This window comes from Callorhinus ursinus, unplaced genomic scaffold (genome assembly GCF_003265705.2).
Source record: "Callorhinus ursinus isolate GAN/ISIS: 27379988/994484 unplaced genomic scaffold, GSC_fseal_2.0 scaffold19, whole genome shotgun sequence".
Lineage (NCBI taxonomy): Eukaryota > Metazoa > Chordata > Mammalia > Carnivora > Otariidae > Callorhinus > Callorhinus ursinus.
Window position 1 is genome coordinate 19,669,091 of NW_027397081.1, and position 22,102 is coordinate 19,691,192.

Sequence of the window (22,102 nt, forward strand, 5' to 3'; positions counted from 1 at the left end):
AACACTCAGGCTTTAATAGATCCTGAATTTGAAATGTCATAGAGTACAATGTGAGCAGTGATCCCCCAGAATAGTGCAATTCTGTGTTAATTACTCCTGTTACAGGAGGAGGTAAATTGCCGTGTGTGTGTGTGTGTGTGTGTGTGTGTGTGTGTGTGTGTGTGTGTGTGTGTGAGAGAGAGAGAGAGAGAGAGAGACAGGTGCTGTGTGTCTTGCACTCCCCCTTGTGGTTGGAGTGCATTACTAATGAAACTTAATTTTCAAATTTAACCCCCAAGAAGATCAAGAATTTCCTTATGGTATTTAACTATAAAAACAAACAAAAATGTGATTAGGTATTTGTTATTTATTTATTAAAGATTTTTACTTACTTGTCAGAGAAAGGGAGGGAGAGAGCACAAGCAGGGGAAGTGGCAGGCAGAGGCAGATGCAGGCTCCCGCTGAGCAAAAAGCCCGCTGTGGGACTCGATTCCAGGTCCCTGAGATCGTGACCTGAGCCAAAGGCAGACGCTTAACCAACTGAAACACCCAGGCATCCCATGATTAGGTATTTAAAAGGCAGAGCATAAAATTTCTATCAGTAAGGTCTATATCTGATAAATTACTAAATTAAGAGAATGGATTTCCTTTTTCTTTTTTTTTGTTTAAATTCAAGTTAAGAGAATGGATTTTCGTGAATTATCAGTTTGCCACTAAGATGGGTTTATTATTGAATCTTTTTTTTTTCCGTTTGATTATGTTAAAGACTAGGGATTAGGGATGCTTGGGTGTCTCAGTCAGTTAAGCGTCTGCCTTTGGCTCAGGTCATGATTCCAGAGTCCTGCGATAAAGCGCGCCTCGGGCTCCCTGCTCGTTGGGGAGCCTGCTTCTCCCTCTCTCTCTCTCCTTGCTGCTCCCCCTGCTTGTGTTCTCTCTCTCTCTGTCAAATAAATCAATAAAATATTTAAAAAAATCTAGGGGTTAAATTTATAAATACAACGGTATCTAGAGAATTTTTCTAATACATGTTAATCACTTTCAAACTTCTAAGGCATTCTTGAGCACTTCATCTCCAAGAATGTTAATATCTTACTCTGTGTTTCTGTTTTATGTTGGGCAGTACCAGGCATGTACAACACTGCTCTAGTTGTTTCTTCAGTTCACTCAGAGGATGAGTAATGCATGAATTGGAAGGGATGTGAGCGTTCTTACAAAGTCATCTCAGATATTCAAATACACTATGTTTGAATTCTGTCTGACTTACGTGCCTCAGGGGTCCCAGATGGAGGCTAAGAATATGTGACACACTGGTGGGTAAAGAAATTCCGAGTCAATTTATATGAGAATTTTGGCTGAAGATGGTGGGCGCATATGGGTAGCACCAGGGTGGGGAAGATGACATGGCATCTGTTTCATATTATTTACCCAAGCCATGTGGATTCATTTTTAAACCTTATAAACAGGGGCCGTATGCAGAGAGTGAAGGGCCTTTTGAGATATAGGGCATATTCCATCTTATCTCTGCACCCAGGTGGTGAAGTAGGGTAATGGGGATTCTCCTCACTCCTGCTGGGGATGTGGCTTAGTGTCCCTAACTATAGCAGATATGTCAGAACACAGAGCAGCGTATCTACCATCTCAGTGGTCTGCTATTCTAGGATCACTGAAAGACTTTGAAAGTTTCTTTGTCACTTAACATCCACTTTCTTTCAGAGGGAGTAGTCTGCGGTGACAATGAGAAATCTGTGCTTTCAAGCTCCTTCAAAGATGGTCTAAATCAGCAAAGGGCAGCCAGAGTCTGATAATATTAAGTGACAGTTCATACATAACTACACATGAAGCATCCCTTGGGGATTCCAAGCAACATGTAGTCGAATAGGAGAGTGAGAATCTATGGCACCTGTCTGGGTGAGAAAGGCAAACGCTGGTGACATCTGGAATTTTATTGTGACCTGCTTCGTGTTCACAGACTGGTGGTGAGGTCAAGAGGAAATTGGGTCCCAACTCCTACATGTAATCCTGCATGCAAGAAAAAGGGTACAAGAACTAGTGGAAACCCCTTTTTATGGGCATTTTGTCTATAGTTCATGCCTATTGCATTTCAGGCAAAAAACGTTTCCTACAAAGCTTCGTCGAACACCTCGAGAATATGGTGTCATCATGGCCAACTCTGTCTAAGAATAATGGTTGTTAACAACACAAAATAATACAAACAAAGATTTGTAAAAGTGCAGGGTAAAGGGGATGGTTATGATGGTGACCACCGTTTGAGAATACTTACATGATAAATGCTTTTAATCATTTAATTTTAATCATTTAATGATTGCATCATTAAATCATTTTACATTCTACATTCTCAGGTGCATGGAATGTTTTTATAATTGCTGCTTAAATATTCTTTGGTAATTCCTGTCATTTCTGGGTCTGTTTCTGTTGATGACTCCCCTTCTGGTTATGCATCACCATATCCTGCTTTGTATGCCTACACATTTAAAAAAATGTATTTATTTATTTAAGAGAGAGAGAGACAGAGAGTACAATCATGGGGAGAGGCAGAGGAAGAGGGAAAAGCAGACTCCTTGCTGAGCTGGGAGCCTCATGTGGGGCTTAATCCCAGGACCTGGAGATCCTGACCTGAGCTGAAGGCAGACACTTAACCATCACAGCCACCCAGGCGCCCCATGCCTGCACATTTTTGTTTGGAGGCTGTGTATTTTACTTTGCTAGGCATGAAATTGGTTGAATTCTTTTAAGGTGTGTTAGGCGTTGTTCTTCATAGGCACTTGTGGACCAGGTTAATTCTTTCAAATCTTGTTTTGAAACTCTTTGAAGGAAAAGCTAGGTTTGCTTTTGCTTTTGGATTAATTTATCCCCATTACTTTATCTTATGCCTCACATATTTTCAATTTTCACTCTGGCTGCTAGGAACAAAAACTGTGTCCATCCCTACGTGGTCACAAAAAATTATTTGGCCGATTTATTTCTCATGGATCCTTTCACACCTTCAGGTAATTTTTTTTTTTTTTTAATGGATGCTTAGATCTATACTCCGCCAAAGTCTCGAGGGCATCCTTCTGCATATCTCCAGAGTTTTCTTTTTGTGTATGTCTCTCATCTCTGGTCCTCTTCTCTACAAACCCAAGTCACCCACCTCCCCGAGGTCTGCTCAATTCAGAGACCCTGCCAGCCTCTGGCTGAATGCTTGACCACCATGCTGCAGCCTAGAAACTGCATTCAGACGGTACACTGGGGCAGTTGTAGGGCTTACTTTGTTTCCCTTCTTGCAGTGATCACAATCCTCCATTGCTTATTACTCAATGCCTGAAAATTGTTGCTTTATATACTTTTGCATTTTCTAGTTGTTTAAGTCAAAAGGTAAAAAAAAGCAAAAAGTCAAAAACCTAAGCAAGGTTACTCCACTATGTCCCAAATCAGAAGTTTTAATTCCTTTATTTTCAGACGGTATCATTCATGATATTTTCTTTCATGTGATTTTTTCTCCAATTAAAATATGAATTACTAACAGGGTTCTAGAAGGGAGGGGGTGGGGGGATGGGTTAGTCTGGTGATGGGCATTAAGGAGGGCACGTTCTGCATGGAGCACTGGGTGTTATACGCAAAAAATCGGAATACTACATCAAAAACTAATGATGTAATGTATGGTGATTAACATAACAATAAAAATCAAAAAATATGAATTACTTAGGAGTAGAGATCATGTTCTGTTTCTTTTTATCTTTATCACCTCACATTGAATTTTATACAGGGTCCTAAAGAGGATAGCTAATATTGATTCAGTGATGTAAGTGTTTTCAAGTTTTTCTTACAATAATACTACAGGATGAAAATTATTATGAAATTCATTTTATAGATAAGGAAACTGAGGTATAGAGAGATGAAGTGATTGGCCCCAAATCATACTGGTTGCAGATGTCAGAATGAAGACCTAGATCCAGAGACTGGGCTGTATATACTGATTCAGTAAGTATCCTAAACACAACTCGTGTGAGTAAATCCCTGACTAAAAAATGAGTTCTGAGGAGAAATGATCATCATGTACACGATGGTAATGAACCATACAATTAAACTAAAGCTTTTCTTTTCTTTTTTAGAGGCAGAAAAAAACAGACATAATGAGATCACAGGCAATTTAGGTGGCTGAGAAAAGGACCAGCAAATCTGGCCTTTAATACAATTGCTGGGAACTCTGTTTTGAAAGTCCTCCTGGGGGCACCTGGGTGGCTCAGTCAGTTAAGCGTCTGCCTTCGTCTCAGGTCATGATGCCAGGGTCCTGGGATCGAGTCCTTTGTCTGGCTCCCTCCTCAGTGGAGAGTCTGCTTCTCCCTCTGCCCCTCCCCCCACTTGTGCTCCCTCGCTCTCTCTCAAAAAAATAAATAAAATCTTAAAAAAAAAAAAAAGAGAGAGAGTCCTCCTTATTTCATTGCCAGGTGCCCAGGACTCAAAAGCAAAGTACTTAAAAAAAAAAAAAGCAAAGTACTTACGTAGCTATTTCTAGTACTCCAGGAAAATACTTCACAAAAGGAACAAATTTAATTTTTGTAATTAATTCAATCCCAATAAATTAACAGATATGATTAAGTACCCACCAGAAGAATAATGATAATTATCATAATAATGATCATATTAATAGTACTGTGTTGAATCACTAAATTCTACTCCTGAAACCAATATTACACTATATGTTAACTAACTAGAATTTAAATAAAAATTTGTAAAAAAATTAACCATGTTATATGATTTTTAAAAAATCTAGATATCAAGTACATTTTTTAAAAAATATTTTTATTTATTTATTTGTCACAGAGAGAGAGCACAAGCAGGGGGAGCAGCAGAGGGAGAGGGAAAAGCAGGCTCCTCACTGAGCAAGGAGCCCGATGCAGGACTCGATCCCAGGACTCTGGGATCATGACCTGAGCTGAAGGCAGATGCTTAACAACTGAGCCACCCAGGCGTCCCTAGATATCAAGTACATTTTAAGGCAAGTTTCCTGGCAATATTTAATCAAGGCTCTTCATGAGCAATAGCAATGATAATATGAGTCTGGGTAACTGGACACCTGCCTGACTCTCCCTGAGCCCATGATTCTCAGATGTTGGCTATCTTCAGTATCACCTGGAAAGCTTGTTAAAATACTGGGCTTGCCTCCAGTGTTTCAGATACAGTAGGCCTGGGGTGGTGTCTGGGAATTTACACTTCTAATATGTTCCCTGATGATGCTAATGCTGCTGGTTTGGGAACCAGAATTTGAGAATCAGTGTCCTAAACAACAAAATCATTAGGTCCTTATTTCAGATGTTTTTAAAAAAAAAAAAAGTCTTGGGGTGCCTGGGTGGTGCAGTCAATTAAGTGTTGGACTCTTGGTTTCAGTTCAGGTCATGATCTCAAGGTCGTGAGATGGAGACCTGCAGTGGGCTCCATGCTCAGCACAGAGTCTGCTTGAGATTCTTTCCCCTTCCCTCTCCCTCAGCTCCTCCCTCTACTCATGCTCTCTCTCTCTTAAATAAATAAACAAATAAAACCTTTAAAAAAAAATTGTCTTTAACTTCAAACTTGTTATGAAAGGGATCCATCAAAAGAAATCAAAGCAACACCATGGATAAATCAGGTATGGTTGTGCTGAAGAATACGTTATTTTTCTTTCTTTTTTTTTTTTGAAGATTTTATTTATTTGAGAGAGAGAGAGAGAGAGCACTAGAAGGGGGAGGGGCAGAGGGAGAAGCAGGCTCTCTGCCGAGCAGGGAGCTGGAAATGGGGCTCGATCCCAGAACCCTGAGATCATGACCTTATCTGAAGACAGACATTTGACTGACTGAGGCCACCCAGGTGCCCCCTGAAGAATAAATTTTCTTACATGTAGTCAATATTTATTGCTTTAATGTGGCTGTGTTTAATTACCAGTTCCTTAGCAATATGGGATTAGTATAGCCCTTCTGCTGTTTTGGTTTTAGTTCTAATGCAGCATGCTGGTAAATGTAGCTCCCATCTTGGTGCTTACACTGGTCCTTGGGGTCCAGCCGCAGAGGTTCTCAGATGGTCTCTGCTCTCAGTGACCAATTGCTACAGCACAAGGGCTTACTTCTCTAACTCTTCCCACAGCTCCTTAACCAACTTATTTAAAATCGAAACTCTCTCTCCCAAACCTTTTATTCCCCTTTCTTGCTTTATTTTTCTCCATAACTTTTGTCATGGAGAAAATTTTCCATATAATTTTTCTGTATATGTTACTTACTGTATGTCTCCCCCTATTATAATTTAAATCCAATAGGGGCAGAAGTTTTGTCTGTTTTGCTTTATTGGTACATCGTAGGCACCAAACCATACTTGGCAAATGGGTGAATGAATCATTTCCTTTGATCTGTGTACATTAACACATTACTCACTGATTGACCTGGTTCATTTGCTCTATTCTGCACGCATTATTAAAAATTATACTTTTTCTTTGGCCATTTTTCTACCTGAAGTTAGGTGCTAAGCCTCTCTCTCTCTCTCTTTTTTTTTTTTTTTTGTGAGTTAAGTGTTAGAAGTTTATTAAGCAAGGATACAGAATAAGCTCTCGGAAGTGAGAGGGGTCCTGACACGGTTGCTAAGGAGGGCCTTTAGGGTTGGTCTTTTATAGAAAGCTAACCAGGGAACTTAAATCCTTTTAATACCTCTGTTGATAACACCTTCAATGGCTTACTTCCTTTTTAGGGCCTGGTTATTCTTTGTTGGTCACAGGTGCTTATTATAAAGACACCCACCCCGCAGCCCTAGGGTAGGGTGGTCCAATTTGTCCCTTTATCTCTGGTTTCCCCACAACTCCACATTTTTGGGATTTCTGTAAGCCTGATCACATAGCCCCTTATCTATCTCTCCCTCCCTAGCCTCGCCTGTCCCTTACTTTTTCCGTCTCCCTGGAATAGTAACCCTAAGTGCCATTAAGGAATGGGACAATGACCGCTCCGGCTGCTTCCTGCTGAAATGGGGTGGTGGCCTGGGTGGCTAAGCTTCTTCTTAAGGTTCAGTTTGGGCCATCCATCAAAAAGGACTGTGATAATTTTCACCTAGTTGCTATAGGTTCTACTTCTGAGTTCATCCATTCCTATTTATCAGTATGTAACACAAACTTCTGCCAATAACTATCCTTTCCTTCATGTCTTGGTGTCTTCACCTTTGACAGTTTCAGGTAACCCATCATATCAGTCTTTCACGCTCTCCTGTTGCCTCAGCCTAAGGCCATGACTATATTCCTCCAGGTCAACATTCGATAAACAAACACATCTGTTAGAAAATATTTTCTAACCCATGTTTCCTTTATATTACCGTACTGCTTATTGTCTCAGCCAACCTTCTTGAAAGTGTTGACTCTCTATTCTGTTTCTTTATATATGCAGACTGTTCTACCTACTTTATTTTGGCTTTTACCCCCAAAATTCTATTAAACATTTTACCAAAGTCATTCATGATCTGCCCTTCTTATGTTCCTTTTCTCAGCAAATATCTCCACTTTTCACTCAGGTTTTCTTTTCTTTCTTTTTTTCCCCCCCAGTACCTTTTTTTTTATTTGAAGTGTAAATGACATACAAATTAGTTTCAGGTGTACATCATAGTGATTCCATATTTTTATACATTATGAAATGATCCCCATGATAAGTCTAGTTACCATCTGCCACCAAACGATGTGGAATGCTTCACGAATTTGCATGTTTTCCTTGTGCAAGGCTATGCTGATCTTCTTTGCATTGTTCTAATTTTAGTGTATGTGTTGCCGGAGAGAGCACTCAGGTTTATTGCCAGAAGCTCGATAGCATCCTGAGTCTTACTTCTTTTACCCTCAATTCTCACATCATATTTATTTGGTCTAAATAAATAAAAAGAGGTGAAAACTGAATCTCTTGAAATTTTCAAGAGTGCCTAACCCAAGAAGTTAAAATGCTCTAACTTTACATGTCTTGCTGTAAGTAGTGATACTTTATTATCTATTATTTCATTTAGAGATGGAGACATTAAGTCTCAGATAAATTGTGACATGGTCAAATTCACCTGGAAAATAAACTGAATTAGCCAAGACTGGATTTGGAAACCTCCGGATCTTATTTAGGTAATGTTTCATGGTTTAAAGCCATGTATGCAAGACTTGATAGGTTAGATTTTTTTTTTTTCCTAGATGTAAGCAGAATTTCCTTCAGTTTGGTATGGTCATAGCTCATCCTATTGACACAGTCCAGGTTTCTGGAATGTCCACCTGGTACTATACTGATGCAGGATGAATGTGTTGAAGATAAGAAATGTTGTGTGATGTACTAAACACTCATGTCAAGTTTTCCTAAGTATCGAGGACATGAGTCTGTTCACTGTCTCTCTCAACATTTCTTTCACCTTTTCATTTCTCAAGCTATAAATAAAAGGGTTCAGAAGAGGGGTCACCACTGTAATGAGGACAGCAGCTACCTTGTCAAAATCTAGGGAATAGTTCTGGTTGGGTCTCACGTACACAAAGATGTTGCTCCCGTAGGCAATGGACACAACCGTGATGTGAGAAGCACAGGTAGAAAAAGCTTTTTGACGGCCTTGGGCTGAGGGGATGTGCAGGATGGTAGAGATGATGTAGGTGTAGGACCCAGTAGTGAATGCCAGGGAGCTCAGGATGACAAGGGCAGATAGGAGAAAGTTTGTCTCCTCAATGAGGTACGTATCTACACAAGCCGCCTGCAGGAGAGGGGCAATGTCACAGAAAAAATGATCAATTTCTTTTCTACAGTAAGGTAGCCTTGTCACTACAATGGTTGGTACCAACATGGACAGGAAGGCTCCCACCCAGCAGCCCAGGACCAGCAAGAGGCAGGTCTTGCTGTTCATGATGGTTGTGTAGCGCAAGGGATTACAGATGGCCACGTAGCGGTCAAAGGACATCACTGCCAGGAGGATAAATTCCACTGTCCCCAGAAAGAAGTAGAAATATGTTTGAGTGATGCAGCCAGCAAAGGATATGGTTTTCTTCTCTCCTAGGAGGCAGGCTAGCAACTTTGGGGTAATGACCATGGTGTATAAAATATCTAGACAGGACAAATTACTGAGGAAAATGTACATTGGGGTTTGCAGATGATGATTGGTCCATATTAGGAAGATGATGATAATGTTTCCTGTTGTGGTTAATGTGTAAGTCAGCAAAAGAACCACAAAGAGGAAGATGCGAAGCTCTAGGAGAGCAGGGAAGGCGATCAGGGTGAATTCAGTCACTGTGCTCCAATTTCCCATGGCCTTGGCTACATGGTGGGCATGGTCTCCCTTAAGAAACAAGAAAAGGAAAATCAGCTTAGGAGGTCATTTTATAAATATGTGTTGAAAACGTGTTGTGGAGCGTGCCTTCCATTGGGAGATGGGTCAGGGGATTAGCCCTCAATCGGAAAGTCATTACTGGGCATCCTTGGGAAAATCAAAATACCATTTAGACACAACTTTTTCCATAAAATGAAAGGAGAAGAGTGGATTAAAAAAATCCTCTAAGCTTCCTTCCAGTAATAAAATTCTACTCATTTTCATTAAATGAAATTTCTCTTCTCTTCAGTGCACCCAGCTTCATTTTCCTGGATAAAAATGTGCTATGAAGTACTGACTCACACTTTAACAAGAATTATTTTTTTGAAGTTTACAGTCACTGAGAGGGAAATTCTTTTAAATACTTTCTAGTCTTTTCTATAACAAATTTTCTTTCACTTGGGCAGTTGACATTGGTGATCTGCCACAAGTAAGAGATAAAGGTTGATTTCTTTTTTCCAATATATGGTTATCTCCAGAGTCTCAATTTTGAAAGTCTTTTCCTTATATATGTAGATCTATGGGAACAGACCAGAAGTATCTGAAAGGAACAGTGGTTCATGGTTCCTGCTAATCACTTTAGATGACACATCAAAAGGGCATAGTGCGTATCTTATCTTTAGGTATGCCCTGTGTCCACAACCTACCTTCTACAAACTCTGTGAAGTACGTAAGCTATACATCATATATCTGGCTGATTATTATTTTTTACTGAAGTATAATTAACATACAACATTTTAGGTAGAAAATGTATCCATTCAATAATTCTATGCATTACTTGGTTTCACCACAATAAGTGTAGTTACCATGTGTCACCATATGTTATTGCAATATTATTGATTATATTCCATGTGCTATACTTTTCATCCTTGTGAGTTATTTATTTTATGACTAGAATTTTGGCTCTCTTAATCCCATTCCCCCTCCACCTTCCTTCTGACAACCACCAGCTTTTTCTCTGTATTTACAAGTCTGTTGTTTTGTTCATTTGTTTTTTTGATTCCACATGTAAGTGAAATTGTATGGTATTTGTCTTTGTCTGTCTGACTTATTTCTGGCTGATTATTTAAGGGGACACTAGACAATGTGATTAAATCAGAGAGGTACAGATTATACACAGGAGGTAAAAATAGAGATAATTTAGCTCACTTTAGTTACTTGATTAGTTGAAATCATAAAAGTACATCAAGATCATCTAGTTGTTCTTTATCCCAGTTTCTGAGAAATTTCTTTGGCACAGATATCCCCATTTCAGGTTAAAAGCACCCATGCTTTAACCTCCATGCTCTCTTTGTCAAGATTTTACTTAGCTCCTCCTTAACAAATAAGTTAGAGGTTATTCCCCTCATTTTCCTTTTTCCCACCTCCCCTCTTACTCTTTTTCCAAGATAAAAATTTTGCCTTCCTATTTCATTTTTTAAGTGTTTCCCATTACAAAAAAAAAGCATCACATTTTTCAGTGCAAAGGATTAGAATATGCAAATGCAAAAAAGAAAATTATAATCTGTAAGCAAACCTGTTAGAGATACAGTGACAACATTTTGGTGATTGTGTTTCCAGGCCATTTCAAAATTAAATTACTTACATATGTATCTAAAATAAATGATGCTGACATACTATTTTGTAACTGGCTTTTCTTATTTTTCTTTTTTTTTTAATAATAATCATTGCCCTGTCAATTACTAGAACTCTGCACACTCATTTTTTTAAAATTAGCTTCTTTGAGGTACAATTGATATACAAAGAACTGCACATGGGGCACCTGGTTGGCTCAGTTGGTGGAGCAAGCAATTCTTGATCTCAGAGTCGTGAGTTCAAGCCCCATGTTGTGCGCAGAGATTACTTAAAAATAAAATCTTAAAAAACGGGGCACCTGGGTGGCTCAGTTGGTTAAGCGACTACCTTCAGCTCAGGTCATGATCCTGGAGTCCCAGGATCGAGTCCTGCATTGGGCTCCCTGCTCAGTGGGGAGTCTGCTTCTCCCTCTGACCCTCCCCCTTCTCGTGGACGCTCTCTCTCTGAAATAAATAAATGAAATCTTTAAAAAAATGTTTTAAAAAAATCTTAAAAAACAACAACAAAGAACTGCACATATTTAATATGCATAATTTGATGAGTTTTATGTGATTTATGTGCAAGAATATTTACTCAGTCATTATCTATACAGGAAGGAAATGTTGATCATCTATATTACCAACACTAAACAATTGGCTAAATATCTATGGTGCCGTCCATACACTCAGACACTATATGACCCTTAGACGTGATTGTGTGAAGGAAACTCTGGGAGGTGTTGGGTGTGTCTGTCACCTTAATTGTGGTGATGATATTATGGATGTGTGTATGTGCTTAAACTCACACAAGCTCTCAAATGATTCTATAAATTACTGCACAGAAGTGGCTAAACATGAATACCTATACCAACATAATAGCATGTGAAATCTCACGTGAACTTTCTGTCTGAGGCACCAAGTGTCTGTTTTGTGTGTGTGTGTTGTATTATTATTTCCAGGAGGTTGTTCAACAGGCAAATGATAGTTCACACTTTCAGGTTCAAGTGTTTGATAAATATAACATTCAAGATGAGCTACTGTGAGGTTTAAATTAAATCGTATGTGTGGCAATATCTAACAGATTCTTTTTTTTTTTTTAAGATTTTATTTATTTATTTGATAGAGACAGCGAGAGAGGGAACACAGCAAGGGGAGTGGGAGAGGGAGAAGCAGGCTTCCCGCCGAGCAGGGAGCCCGATGCAGGGCTCAATCCCAGGACCCCGGGATCATGACCTGAGCCGAAGGCAGATGCTTAACGGCTGAGCCACCCAGGCGCCCCTATCTAACAGATTCTTGCTTAAAAAATGGCTTCATTCAGAAAGGATTGAGATAAACTTAAAGGAGATGAATAATTAGAGTGAACTGTTTCTTGAATAAATAACAATAAATTATGGAAAGTTTAATTTGGAACTGAGGAATATTCTTAATGCATCCTTAATCTGAATCCCCCAGATTTGCATCTGACTCCACTAAGAATATGACAGATCAGAGAGACTACATATGAGAAGATACATTTAACAGAAGTACTATATTAGTAAATAAAACATAGGTGAAAAAATACACTTACATTTCACGGATTGTATAAATGATGTAAGATTCTCCCATGTTTTGTACATGCAGACATAGCAGGAGGCTCCAACTGTGATTATTATGTGTGCATGAATTTACTCTAAATATTGTAGTTTGATATTTTTCTCTTGCCACTTCTATTTCTAGGCCTAGCTCATAGCTCATAGAAATAGCTCTTAAAAATAAAATAAAATTGACTAAATCACTGAACCACCTGATGCCAATATGTGTCCTTGTGATTAGCATCCTCACTACCTATCCATCCAGCCACGGCTTGGCTGACTTTAGTGAGTGGGAAATCTCTATCTTGCTTTAGCACTGGCTGAATGAAAAGCTCTTACCTTAAACGCAAAACTCTGTAAATTCCAAATACACGTTCATGTTCTGACCTTTCCAACCAAATACTGACCTTTTTCACCATGGCAGGCCTTAAACACCTCGATGATCTAGATATCCTCTTTGCTGCATAACTTCCCAGTGAGTTCCACACAAAAGACTCTAGAGTCTGGTTTTGCAGATAGAGAATGTGGTAGTAAAGTATTAAGAAGCTCGAAAAACTTGCAGGAATAAATCAGCTGGATTAGAGTACATCGTCCCTAACTCTATTTAAAAAATTATCCTGGAAAATCATTGATTCTCAATTCACAGGTATTTTTCCCCTTGCAAGAAGGCTAGTTTTGAGTTTTTGGTTAATTCTCAATCATTTGAATTATTTAGTAACTGGGCTGTGTTGGATATAGAACCCCGTACAACTAACTCAGTTGTGGCTGATGCAGAATCCTTCTTAACAGCCCATCACTTAACTTCCTTGCCAAGTGACAGCCCAGTGAGGGGAACTTAGAATAGTTTTTGGTATCTCGTTCTACCTTTATGTTTGGTAGAATACTAATTTTTCCACTGGAGATTTTACTAAATGGTTTTGAGTACTCTAAATCACCAGATTAAAGGTGACTTGAATATTTTTTAAAAAGTTACCCCGTTCTTTTTCTCTATAAAGTTTCCTTTTCTCTATGAACTTTTTTTCGTAGGTGGATGAACTATGTTTTTTATGGGCTTATATGCCCTAGAGATTTAGATGAAAACAGCTCTTGGGGATATGGGTCAAAGGAAGTTAATTAATAATATTGTTACAAAAGAATTTTGGGTTTGAACTACCTAATCACAATTACAAAGTTTTAGAAAGTGCCAAATTGACCTGCTAGGGGTTCCTTGGGGATTTTCTGGGTATTTTGCTTTATCTATTTAAAAGAAAGATAATACTTAAAAAACTTTTCATCCTTTTTAAGTCATTGATACAGTAGAAAATGTTCTCCAACAATAAATATTCTAGAGTTTCAGATGCCATGTAGTCCCTCTGTCTCTATCAGCACAGCATGTTTTTTAAAAGTTTTTTTAAAATCTTTTAAAAATGTTTTATTTAGGGTGCCTGGGTGGCTCAGTTGGTTAAGCGACTGCCTTCAGCTCAGGTCATGATCCTGGAGTCCCGGGATCGAGTCCAGCATCGGGCTCCCTGCTCAGCGGGGAGTCGGCTTCTCCCTCTGACCCTCTTCCCTCTCATGCTCTCTGTCTCTCATTCTCTCTCTCTTAAATAAATAAATAAAATCTTTAAAAAAATGTTTTATTTAAATTCCTGTTAGTTAACATACAATGTAATATAGTTTCAGGCGCACAATACAGTGATTCAGCACTTCCATACAACATCTGGTGCTCATCAATAGTGCACTCCTGAGTCCCCATCACCTATTTCACCCCTCCCCCCACACACCTCCCCTCTGGGAACCATCAGTTTGTTCTCTACAGTTAAGAGTCTGTTTCTTCATTTACGTCTCTTTCCCTATGCCCTATGTTCATTTGTTTTGTTTCTTAAATTCCACACAGGGGTGAAGTAATATCGTATTTGTCTTTCTCTGACTGATTGATTTTGCTTAGCATTATACTCTCTAGCTCCATCCATGTTGCGAAAAATGGCAAGATTTCATTCTTTTTTTTTTATAGATTTTATTTATTTATTTGACAGAGAGAGACAGCGAGAGAGGGAACACAAGCAGGGGGAGTGGGAGAGGGAGAAGCAGGCTTCCCGCTGAGCAGGGAGCCCGATGCGGGGCTCGATCCCAGGACCCTGGGATTGTGACCTGAGCTGAAGGCAGACGCTTAACGACTGAGCCACCCAGGGGCCCCAAGGTTTCATTCTTTTTATGGCTGAATAATATTCCATTATATATATATGTCACATCTTCTTTTTTTTCTCTTTAAATTTTTTATTGTTATGTTAATCATCATACATTACATCATTAGTTTGTGATGTAGTGTTCCATGATTCATTGTTTGTGCATAACACCCAGTGCTCTACGCAGAACGTGCCCTCTTTAATATCCATCACCAGGCTAACCCATCCCCCCACCCCCCTCCCCTCTAGAACCCTCAGTTTGTTTTTCAAGTCCATCCTCTCTCATGGTTCATCTCCCCCTCCGATTTACCCCCCTTCATTCTTCCCCTCCTGCTATCTTCTTTTTTTTTTTCTTAACATATATTGCATTATTTGTTTCAGAGGTACAGATCTGTGATTCAACAGTCTTGCACAATTCACAGCGCTCACCACAGCACATACCCTCCCCAATGTCCATCACCCAGCCACCCCATCCCTCCCACCCCCCACCACTCCAGCAACCCTCAGTTTGTTTCCTGAGATTAAGAATTCCTCATATCAGTGAGGTCATATGATACATGTCTTTCTCTGATTGACTTATTTCTATATGTCACATCTTCTTTATCCATTCATCAGTCAATGGAAGCTTGGGCTATTTCATAATTTGACCATTGTCGATAATGCTGCTATAAACATGTCAGACAAGTTACCTTATGACTCAACAGGCAAAATAGAAGAAAATGGGGAGATGCTAGCCAAAGGCATAAAGCCTTCAGTTATAAGATGAATAAACTCTGCTATCTAATGTACAGTGTGGTGACCACAGTTAATAATTCTATATTGGGTGCTTGAAATTCGCTAAATAGTAGACAGTTAAAACATGCTCACCAAAAAAAGTAACTATGTGAGGTGAAGGATGTGTCAATTAATTGATTGTGATGATCATTTCCCAAGATATATATTTATGTCAACTCTTCATGATATACACTTTAAACATGTGCAATTTTATTTGTCAATTATACATCAAGTAAGCTTAAAAAATAAAAAAATATATATAATGCATCAGATTATTCCAGCACTAGACTGTCTAAAATTTAGAAGACTGATAACACCAAGCATTAGTAAGGATGTGGAACTCTAAGAGTTGATATAGTACCAGTACAAATGTCTATGATACAATGACTTTGGAGAACATCTTGCCAGTTTCTTATAATTAAACATATTCTTACTATAACACATAGTAATCCCACTTCTCAGAATGTATCTAACAGAAGTGAAAACAAATATACACATAAAAACATGAACTCACCTGTTCATAGAGGCTTTATTCACATTAGCCAGTACTGAAAATAACTCAAGTACCCATCATCTGATGAATAAGCAAACTGTGATCTATCTGCACAATCTATTTTATAGATAATCCTCCATAATACAGAGGAAGAAACGACTGACACCTGAAACACTTGGATTAATCTCAAGGTATCTGATTAAGTGAAAGAAAACAAACACAAAAGATTACATGAAGTTAGACTGCATTTATATATAACATTCTAGAAAATGCAAATTACTCTGACAGAAAATACATCAGTGGTTCTCAGGAGCTGAGGGTAGGAGGGGAGAGCATTTCCTGCAAAAGGGCACAACAGTTTCTAAGATAATGGAAATACTGTAAGCCATCATAGTGGTGCTGGCAGCTACATGAAGGGACACCAGTGTCAAAACTCAACCAACTGTACCCTTAAATTTTTCAAGATGTGTACATCGTACATCAATAAAATGGATTTAAATTATGTACGTAGACATACAAATCTATGTAAAGAATCTCTTTTTTGGAAAGCAGCTTAAAGCTTATTTCAATATATGAGGATCATTTCAGAAAAAAAAAGTGTTTTAAGTTCTCCAAGTTTCTAGTTCCCTGAGGTTTTAAAGCAGCTCTCCAAGTTTCTCTTTAAATAAATAAAATAAACAACCAAGAGAGTGTCCCAGGAGACCCTAACTTTATAACTGTGATTAGTTCTGTGATGTTCTGTGATGGCAATAATAATCATTACCCTTCTTTTATGCCATAGTCCCAGGTGCCATTGTAAACCAAATCTCTGAAGGTGAACACAAAATCTCATTAAATATCGGAGTTCATCCCATTGTAAGCATTTTAGTGGAGTGCTTACTCTACTACTCTACCTAGGTAGAGGCAGGGTAATGTTATTTTCTGGAGAGAGTAAATAAAGGTGGTGATATGTAAAATCAAGTCACAGGATACGTGATGAATGAGCAGGAATGGTGACAGTTTAGAGAGATGTTTCAGTGAATGCAAATAGGAATTCTTCTGACAATCTGATGGATCCACAGAAGAAATCGAAATCCACTGAATAGAAGTTACATTCCCGAAGCTAAAAGAGAAAAAGCCCAGCTGAGATTTGGGGAAGCATTTGCCACTTTTGCCAGAGATCCAGAATAGAAGTCAGAGGACCTGCCTAGATCCAGCTGTGTGTGACTTCTCCATTCACCACCAAACCTCGCCACCCTGCCCTTCCTGACAAAAATGTGCTCCAGAATACACAGGACTTGAAACTCAGAGGAGTATTCTCAGGTTGAGATACACTGGATGTGTCACATGAAAGATGAAGAGATAATGGAACACTTGGACTTATTCCAGGTGTAAGTCGAGGCCTCATTTTTTCTGTGAAAATATGAAAAAGAACTGAGAAAAAGCCACAGAGGTTATGAAAAAGAACAATTTTTTATTCAGAGGAAGAAGGATGGACTATTTAAGCAAACACTGAATAACCATTTGGTGTGGTTTGGAAGGGGGATTAGCTACCACACGGGGAAAAGTCTCAGACTATGACTGAGATTTACACAGAATTCAACACTGAAGCCATCACAGAATTGACAGAATAATGGAGGGAATGCAGTAGGAAAAAAAACAACAACCCTAGTTTGAGTTTCCTAACATACTCGAATAGAGAAAATACCAAGGGTGCTACAATCAGTATGATGTAAGTATACTTTATTATGCAACTATCCATATTTATATGTGAAGCAGTCGGAGTCTCACTAAATTTGTTTACATGTGTATTTTATGAATTAAAGTGTAATTACTGCTCTCCCCCAAGCAGCTTTAAAGTATGATATTTTTATTGTAAGTATGCAAATGGAAGTCTTTAACGTACTCGGCTTGCAATTAAACTTTGTCACATTTTACCTACAGCAGCAAAGATCCCAAATTATCCCCAATCCCCACCCCACCACATCTCAGTCCTTTTCTGTTCCTCCTTCCCCATCCCCACGTTCTTAACAAACATGCACTGAACACCAAATATACGTACATCACTGTATTCATAGGCCCTAGCTGAGGACCTCAGTCTGTCACTGTCATTATCCTCATTTTAGAAAAGACTTAAGACACGATGTTTAGGAGTCTCATGAAAGATCCAAAGCTACAGTGGCCAAAAGAAAGAAAGAAAAAAAAAAAAAAACAGGTTCTCTGATCCCAAATCTGCTGATTTCTCCATTAGTCCACATTTTTCTGAGTAAATCTGGAATCTTGAATTGTGCCAACGGGCAATTTAATGCCACTTTTCAAGGATCCACAAATGGTAACGAAGAACAATCTTCCCCCAAAATGAAGGTGATAATTAAATTCTTCGACACAGATGTCATAATCTAGAACCTTTCCCTCTAGACAGGATGGGCTCGGGAGGGCACAGAGGTCATCTAGAGAAGACCAGCAGAAAGCCAGCTTGTTCTCCACTATCATGAAGTTAAGAAACTCCCCAAGGAGAGCAAAGCTACATACATCTTTAGCTCTTCTCAGAGTTTATTTGACCCAAATACAGCAGAATAGAAAGCTCTCGACGCCATTTGTTCCCATTCATATATGACCCCATGACAACCATGGCAAACAGCAACTCCATTTGTGTTCGACCATCCCAGGATCTTGTATCAAAATGGCACCGTGCTTTTGCACATCTCAACCTGTCTAGCTTTTACAACACCAGAGGGGAATCAAGCTCCTGTCAGGGTCATCAAAGACTAAATACCCAAGAAGCAAAACGGAGGACTTTAGGAAGGTTGGGAAAGAGTTGGCTAGATAAATGGAAGGAACAGTGGAACAGCTGATAGGCAGCTGCATGAGAATCCACCTTTGTCTGCCTTAACACCTGCTAGTCTCCAGTGTGGTCAGTGAGGAAGGTGGGAAGGGGGACATGAAAGGTAATTTCAAAGCATTTCCACTTGTCCACATACCATGCTCTCGTCTGTTTTTATATTAGACCTCAGCAACATTAACACGTGTCCACCCAGATGTGGTTATGCCTTTTGTGCTGTAGTAATCAGTCTGGAACTTTATTCCCTGGGTGCAGGAGCAGTGGGAGGAGGGGTGAGTGTCACAGTATGGATGGTGGAAGAAAACCGACAGGTGCAAGGCGCCTGTTTCAATAGATCAGCGCCTCTGAGGTCTTTTGATAACTTAAAAGCAATTGATTTTTGGAATAAATGAATGGGAAATACAAATAAGGAGCACCTACAAGGGCCAGAAAGAGTGCCAGCAAACTTTTCAGATGGAAATCCATTCAGAAAAAAGAAGTCTTTAAGGCAAAAAAGGCCGCTAGGACTTATTTTCCCTACAGAGAGCATGAGGAAAATGACCTCCTTTCAAGAGGAACTCAATGGGCTCCAAACCTGGAGGTATCCTAGCTCAGGTTCACAAATCGGTCATTTGAACATAAAACTAAAGGATTAGTCATGAAATAAAACACCAAAGGACAGGGCTTCAACTGAATTATACAAACATGCAGTAGATGGTCACCAAAGTTGAGCAGTATTCCAAGAGGAGCATTCCAAACACCATCCATCTGCATCCACTTTCTTGCGCAACTATTAACAACCTGATGTTCAAAGTGCTGAAAAGAATATACGTTATAAGAGAAAAAAAGACTATAAGGTATAAGGGATCTATTTAAGAGAACCTATAAAAATGCCCAATTGGGAAATGGGAGGGAATAGTTTTGTTGTTCTTTAGGATCTTGCCCTACACATGACATTGGAAGGAACAAAGAAGAAACACACTGATCATTTTTCTAAAAGACATTTTTCAAATGTATAAAAGAGGTTATGCAAATTATGAAGCATACATCGTGTACCTTCTTGCTCCATAACGGTGTAGACATCAAAAACTCTTTATCAGTATAAGAAGTAAGAACAAACTATGCAGCCTTATGAGAGATCAATTATTATTATACCAGATATCACACTGACATTCATGAAATCCCAAAAACAGCAGTGAGGAGAGACAAATGCAGGTCAGATTCCCTTTCGTTGGACTCTCTTGGCTAGTCTCAGGGTTTCTGCTCTTTCATAGGAATGATACCTGAAGGGTTGAAATAATTTGGCAAAAAAGAACTCAACTTTTATTAACATTCCCCTTCTCCTTTTGCAATTTGGCTGGCTGGATTCTCAGTTAAGTATTGTCTCTTCTCAGGCACAGAACTTAGCTGGGAAAACAGGAGATCAGGAAGAATGCAAGACAGAAGGGAAGGAGCACTGGTTCAAAAAGGAAAACCATCGTAAGGACTAGAGCTTAATGGGACCACAGGGGTAATTTCATTCAACCAAAAATTTTAAATACGAGAATCCCGAGGTTAGAAGAAGTCAGGTAATTTACCCAGGGTCCTACATTTATTAGAGTGAATAAAATCACTCTTGACTCTACATCCGAAGCTTTTACTACTTCATCTTTAGCACTGACATTGAGAGTTGGAAACGTATTTTAGCTGATTTTCATCTCTATAATTTTTTTTTCAGAGATGTGCTGCCCACTACGTTTTGCATGAGATGGATATGCAAAATCAGACCACAGTGACTGAATTTACCCTGACTGCCTTCCCTATTATCCAGAAGCTTCAGATCTCCCTCTTTGTGGTCCTCCTGTTTACTTATATGCTAACTCTAACAGGAAATACTGCCATCATTGCCTTAATCTGGGCTGATAATCGCCTCCAAACCCCAATGTACTTCTTCCTCAGTAATTTGTCATTTTTGGACATTTCATACACTACTTCAGTTACCCCAAAGCTGTTAGCTTGTCTCCTAGAGGACAAGAAGACCATATCTTTTGCTGGTTGCATCACCCAAATCTACTTCTTTTTTTTCTTGGGGACAGTGGAGTTTATCCTCCTGGCGGTGATGTCCTTTGACCGCTACGTGGCCATCTGTAACCCCCTGCGCTACACCATCATCATGAACGGCAGGGTCTGTCTCCTGCTAGTTCTGGGCTGCTGGGTAGGGGCCTTCTTTTCAGTGCTGTGTCCAATTATTGTGGTGTCCAGACTGCCCTACTGTTATAGAGAAATTAGCCATTTCTTCTGTGACATTGCCCCTTTGTTGCAGGCGGCCTGCATAGACACTCATTTCATTGAGATGATAAGCTTCCTCTTATCCTCCCTTGTCCTTCTGACCTCACTGGTATTCACCACTGTGTCCTATACCTACATCATCTCTACCATCCTGCACATCCCCTCAGCCCAAGGCCGTCAGAAGGCCTTTTCCACCTGCGCTTCTCACATCACGGTTGTGTCCATTGCCTACGGGAGCAACATCTTCATGTACGTGAGGCCCAGCCAGAGCCACTCACTGGAGTTTGATAAAGTGACAGCTGTCATGACCATAATGGTGACCCCTCTTCTGAACCCCTTCATTTATAGCCTAAGGAATGAAAAGGTAAAAGAAGTTTTGACAGAAGCAATCCACAAAATTATGTCCTTATGGCACAAGAGAACTTGAACCTTTTTGCACAGGAGAACTTGAAAGTTTGTGTGCTAATCATGACTGTGTTCAACCCTTGGACTCCATGTGGAGAATAGCATGCTTGAAGACCATAATGTCAGAAATTCGTAGGAATATATAAAAAGGCTTCATGCCACCTCAGATACAAGGTATTACAGTCAAGGTCAGAGTAGGCAATTCAAGCATACAGAAAATAACATGTTTATTTTTTAAAATTTTTATTGTTATGTTAATCACCATACATTACATCATTAGTTGTTGATATTGTGTTCCACGATTCATTGTTTGTGTGTAACACCCAGTGCTCCATGCAGAACGTGCCCTCTTTAATACCCACCACCAGGGTAACTCATCCTCCCACCCCCCTCCCCTCCAGAAAATATGTTTTAAACCCTATTGTTGCACTGTCTCACATACAGAATATCAGGTATTAATGTAAAATACTTAACTGAAGCCAGAAAACCTGAATTTTAAGCATGGCTGTATTTCTTTTTTATCACACGACACTTACACTATCTGAACTTTCATTTTCTCATTGTTAAAAGTAGGAAATATTTTACAATTTACACTTTTTTTCCTTTTTCTTTTTCTTCTTATAGTCTTAACCTTATGGTCTAAGAAATACAACCACGTATAATTGTAAGTTCATGCTTTTTCTAGGTATTAAGAAGATGCAAGATGATTGGTTTCATCCCTGACAGCTGAATACCCTAGCAAATAATAGTAATAATAATTAACAACAAAAACAAGG

General features: G+C 39.2%; 2 protein-coding genes and 1 non-coding gene across 3 annotated transcripts; 1 reads left to right on the forward strand and 2 right to left on the reverse strand.

Annotated features, from left to right (window-relative positions):
• Window positions 1–7,654: 7,654 nt before the first annotated feature.
• LOC112840658 (U6 spliceosomal RNA) lies at window positions 7,655–7,760 on the reverse strand. The gene has a single exon (XR_003212551.1). It is a non-coding gene; the product is annotated as a U6 spliceosomal RNA (small nuclear RNA).
• A 535-nt stretch (window positions 7,761–8,295) lies between these two features.
• LOC112840243 (olfactory receptor 6M1) lies at window positions 8,296–9,237 on the reverse strand. Its single transcript, XM_025893474.1, has one exon. The coding sequence runs from the start codon at window positions 9,235–9,237 to the stop codon at window positions 8,296–8,298; it is 942 nt and encodes a 313-aa protein (XP_025749259.1).
• An 11,163-nt stretch (window positions 9,238–20,400) lies between these two features.
• LOC112818016 (olfactory receptor 6M1-like) lies at window positions 20,401–21,348 on the forward strand. Its single transcript, XM_025865287.2, has one exon. It carries the CDS (start codon window positions 20,401–20,403, stop codon window positions 21,346–21,348), a length of 948 nt encoding a protein of 315 aa, XP_025721072.2.
• Window positions 21,349–22,102: the final 754 nt, after the last annotated feature.